The sequence below is a fragment of the Triticum dicoccoides genome, chromosome 7A (assembly GCF_002162155.2).
Source record: "Triticum dicoccoides isolate Atlit2015 ecotype Zavitan chromosome 7A, WEW_v2.0, whole genome shotgun sequence".
Lineage (NCBI taxonomy): Eukaryota > Viridiplantae > Streptophyta > Magnoliopsida > Poales > Poaceae > Triticum > Triticum dicoccoides.
In genome coordinates this window covers 722,317,879-722,322,881 of record NC_041392.1, presented here as the reverse complement: position 1 = coordinate 722,322,881, position 5,003 = coordinate 722,317,879, and the positions used below count along the sequence as shown (strand labels likewise).

Sequence of the window (5,003 nt, the reverse complement as noted above, 5' to 3'; positions counted from 1 at the left end):
ATCTTTTCAAACGGGAGCAAATATGTTATAGATAGATTTTTTTTTTGAAGGTAAACACCTTGAGGGGTTCATGCTAATTATACTTATACTTAAATTATTACTGTAGCACAAGAATTGCAAAACCTTCTGGGTGCACATGTGTGTCCGCCCCTGATAGTCAACGATAGGATGAGATGGAGGTGCGGGGAGGGGGTGGGGATGAGAAAGTGGGCTTTACATGCAAAAATAGCCAACCAAGAAGAGAATGTTTTCAAAGGAGCACAAATACTTGATGAGTGGAGTCTTTTTGAAAGTAGACATCATGTGGGGTTCATGTTAAATTTTATTATGTTTTAAAAGTTACCGAAACACCTGAATTGCAAAAATATTTATGGCGTGTTTGGTTGCAAAGTATTTTAAGAATACTGCAGCACTTTGGAAAACTATGGCCTCAAATACTTTCATGTGTTTGGCTACAGTTAAAATTGTACTAGTATTGTAAATCATAGTATCCACAAAACAGTGGTATTTTTGTAGTAGGAAAAATCAAGGTTGAGACTCTTTTTAACAGCAGAGAAATGCAACAAAGGCCATCTCTACTAGTGGTCAAATGTATCGCTACATACTTTATTTGCCAAACACATCAATGTTTTGGCAATACTTAACAAAATTGACATTTTTGTAAACTGTAGTATTCATTATCATCAGATTGAAAACCGTAGTATCGAAATGCGAAGTTTTTTCTTAGAAAGGCTTGGTTCCAAACATCACGTTTGGTGCATATATGTGCGTCCTCTCTTGATTGCCAAGGCTAAATTAGGTGACGACGAGAAAGTTGGCATATATGCAAAAATAGCTAAGAGGGAATATTTCTAAGCGCACACAAATAAGTGATGGGCGAAATATTTTTGAAGCTAAACACCTTGATTGGTTTGTGTTAAATTTGTCTATTGCTTTAAAATTTATAAAAGATAGGAATTGTACAAAAGCAATAATTACACATATCAATAGCTCTCCATGCAATAACGAACTCGGACATACCTCGTGCAGTGTTGGGCCTTGCTGAACCTTATGTGATGGGCCTTACACATATTGAGTTATGTGTTGATGTTTCATTCGATGCGGTCAAGGTGATAAGTAGAGTGACTTCGCAAAAAAGAAAGGTGATCAGTAGAGTGAGTTTAAAAGGTCTGCCGGATTAATGGTTGGGTTTTTTTAGAAAGATTTTCTAGTATCTTAGTATGTTCTTGAAAGATGGTATATATATACGTTTTAGTATATAATAGATAGAGGTGGGTATCCAGCTATATATTGTATACTACATATATGTGATTATTTCCACATCCTATAAATTTGTATTTGCTCTAAGGATATAGCCAACATATTATTAATTTGTGTGGTCATAATATAGGCCACTGAAATAAACCATGCAGACAGTCAAGCACTTACATAAGCTAAATTTAAACTTTTTTCAATACCGACATAGATACTTGGAAGTGAGATTGTAATATAGGTTTTATATATTGCAGAAAAATTGCAATGTTTGAAAGTTAAACATTGCCTTGAATTCTGAAAGTCAAGAACATTAACTAAATTTTCATATATGTTTTAGAAACAAAATGATATGTTTAGAAAAGGTCAAAAGAATACTTAATCGGATGCATGGAGTATTCTGTAAGTTAAGTCGGTAGTATTTTGCCTGGTAGCACATACACAATTTTTTCCTTGTCACTTGACATAATGCACTGCTTAAATTGCAAGTTACATGTCCAGGGTCTCTGCTGATGTCGATCTGAAGGGGAAGTTAAAATATATCGTGGAATCGGTGGTTGGACTCTACCGTGCTATATTTGCCACACTGAACCCAAACGGTATCAATGACCCCTGGCTAAGCCGACTGCTAGCAGGTGTTGTGTTGTTATGTCACCTGCTGCTCGCCCCGATTGTGGTATGCCCTCTAGCGGCTCTCTACGTGTGTGGGCCACTGCTGAGCGCCGGGATTTCGGTGTGGCGTCTAATAGAACGTGATTACGGAGTTGAGAAGAAGCAAGAAGCTGACAACTTGCAGCCGGCTCTGATCGTCTTGTACTCACTGGCCACGTTGCAGGGACTGCTCTTTTGTTACAGGTTTTTCTCGTTTGTCTTTGTTTCCATAAAGGGGAGTTCATTGACTCAATAACCGCATCAAGGCTATGCAAACTGCACTGAGTAAAAATCCAACCTTCTGTTACTGCAGGTTCTACTCGTCTTTCGCCCGAGAGGACCTAGTGAAGGATGTGGCAGAAGCGTACAAGATGAACGATATCAATTTGGTGGATGAATACTTGAGGGATACCATGGCTGAGTGCGAGAAGGACCCAGCATTCTTCAAGGAAAGAAACCTCGCTACATACGCTGTGGGAATGATCGAGTCCAAATCATCTGAATGCTTCCTTTCGGGGGCAAGGATTCTGGACAGGCTCTTGGAACACGTGCTCGATGCAGAGGTCAAAGCAAAGGAGGAGCTCTTAAAGCACGCTCTGGCAGCAGAGGAGCATGCGCTAGGAGTCACACCAGAGAAGCAGAAAGCGCTCACAGTCACAGCAGCGGACGCCGAGGAGCTCACAGCGCAGCTCATCAGTTTGGCGTCCTCTAGCCATGTACTCAAGAAACTTCTGCAGGCGCTGGATTCCACAAGCCCGCACGGCGAGACCGTGAGGGGGGTTGCCGCCAACATAGTGGCCCACCTTGCCGGCAGGACACCTCTGATGCAATTTCCACGAGTGATCCAGCGCATAGGCTCGCTGCTCGACATCCCTCGGCAGCAATTTCAAGAAGACTACAGGAAACTCATGGAGAAAGGCTTCGTTATCCTTCTCAAGCTCGCTGCCGACGAGGACAATTGCAGAGCCATAAGCAACGCCCAGGGCGTGCTCTCCAGGATCATGGCGCCAGTGTGCTCCGACTTGCTCCACCTTCTCGACCACGACGCATGGTGGTCCACCATTGTAGCCGCTTCATTGAAGGTCATGTGCCGGCTCGTGGCTGGTCCGGGAGAGACTGGTGCCCAGCTGCGTAAGCAAATATCAAGGAACAAGGAAGCCATCCACGGCATGGAAGAGATCCTCAATTGTTGCCAATGTGGTGAACAGCAGCTTCACATATTAAGCATTGAGATCCTGACGAAGCTACACACGGACGAGGACTCTCTGAGCGGCGGTGTGAACAAGCAAAGCAGAGGAAATTATATCGTCATGCTCGCTTCCATCTTCACTGACGCTAGCAAAGCCTGCTCCATCAGAGAGTTGGCAGGTGAAGCCCTGGTGAAGCTAAGTCAAAGTGAAAATGATGCTGCTATCATCCTGAAGGCAAATGATTATGTTGTCCATGACCTCAGTAATATCCTCCTTTTACATGCTGTGGACAACAACACAAAACGAATTATTGCAGCTAAAATCCTGAAGCATCTCTACATTCATTACAAAGAGAATGATGAGTATCTCAACATACTTACAAAAACCTTGGAGGATGCAGTGCCAAAGGTTATCAGATACTGTTTTTTGTGTTCTATTTTTATCCCCCCCCCCCCTATCAAATTATTAATTAAACATTCTCTTAATGGTACAGGTTCTTCGAGAGATACTACCTGTTTTGGGGTTGGAAGGGAAGGAGACACCATTGGCAGAAAACGGAACAGATAACAACAGTTATCTTTTCCTAGGCACCCCTGACATAGAAGCCCAACAAGTTGGTGCTGCGCATGATGACAACAGTAACAACAAAACATTCCCTCGTCCGCAAAACGATTCAAGGAAAGTGCAGGCAGCTTTATTATCTCTTGTTGCGGCGATATTTGACAAATTGATCATCCAAGATCGTAATTTGGCTCAACTGATTGATAAAATTTCTCCTGGAGATTCTGCCTCTAGCTTTGGCAATAAGCTCAAGGAGATGGTGATGGCACCGACAAATAGCGAACCCATGGAAAGTTGCCTGAGCATAATGAAGAACGCCAGCAAGATGGTTATATCAATGATGAAACACAATGACAGCTGCCTCAACGGAGATTTCTTGAAGATCTTTATACAATATATGTCCAAAGTTTGCAAGACCACGTCGTGTCTCGAGGGCTCTATGATTTTAGACAAAGCCAATCATGGCACAGTGAAGCCTTATAGTACTCTCACTTCTCTGGTGAAAGAAGCACAGGAACTTCTAGTCACGAAGGAGCCAAAAGAGCGGTGAACTACATGGGCGCATGGTGACTTTTCTTTGGCGCATTATGAAAAATAAAGTAGACTGAACCATCTGAAATATATATGCAGACTGTATGCGCTCTGTAATGGAACTTCTATTGTTCTTTGTGTGTGTGAATCCTAGCTATCCTGTGTTATTATTTCTGAACAGCCACTAAACGACTGGTAGTGCATTATCCTGTGTTTTTGTAAATATTTCAGCACGCCTGTCATCCTAGTCAAGATTTCCTTCGCCAATTTGTATCATTAGATGGCCACACTAATGCATACTGGGTCATCACACGCGGTTAAAAACCCTCATCGCACATACAGTTAAGAACCGTCGCCTTGCGACGGTGCGCAATAGGGGAGGTGCATCACACACGTTACAGGATAACCATGTGTGATAGGTTGTCAGGATGCAGACAGTTAGGCAATAGCAATCGTAAGCGATGCCAAGCCCTATCACACATAGTTTAGCTCGCACCAACGTGTGGGATTGACATATCATTGCACACGGCTCCACTGAAGAAAACACATGTAATTATTTGGCAAACACAGATGGCGAGGAAAGGGTAAACTTTTGTGAAATGTATTCTATGACACACGGACAAGCTTATGTAAATGTTTGACGTCTTTACCATCATAAAAGCGTGGTACACACAAAAAGTCTGCGATGTCTTGTACCATTACACACGGTTTGCATCTAGTTTACGAGTGGACGGTTCCTTTGAAGCTCACGTGTGGTATGAGAAGCTTCCGGGCACGATTGGAACGGTCTTATCTACGTCTCGTCATACACGTATCGTT

General features: G+C 42.6%; 1 protein-coding gene across 2 annotated transcripts in view; it reads left to right on the top strand.

Annotated features, from left to right (window-relative positions):
• The window catches only part of LOC119331022, a 6,461-nt gene extending 2,019 nt beyond the window's left edge, over window positions 1-4,442 (top strand). For both annotated transcript variants that reach the window (XM_037604189.1, XM_037604188.1), the window contains exons 4-6: window positions 1,753-2,106; window positions 2,216-3,500; window positions 3,586-4,442. In XM_037604189.1, the coding sequence (XP_037460086.1) occupies window positions 1,753-2,106; window positions 2,216-3,500; window positions 3,586-4,203 (2,257 nt within the window). In that variant the 3' untranslated portion in view covers window positions 4,204-4,442. The remainder of the gene's footprint in view (window positions 1-1,752; window positions 2,107-2,215; window positions 3,501-3,585) is intronic.
• Window positions 4,443-5,003: the final 561 nt, after the last annotated feature.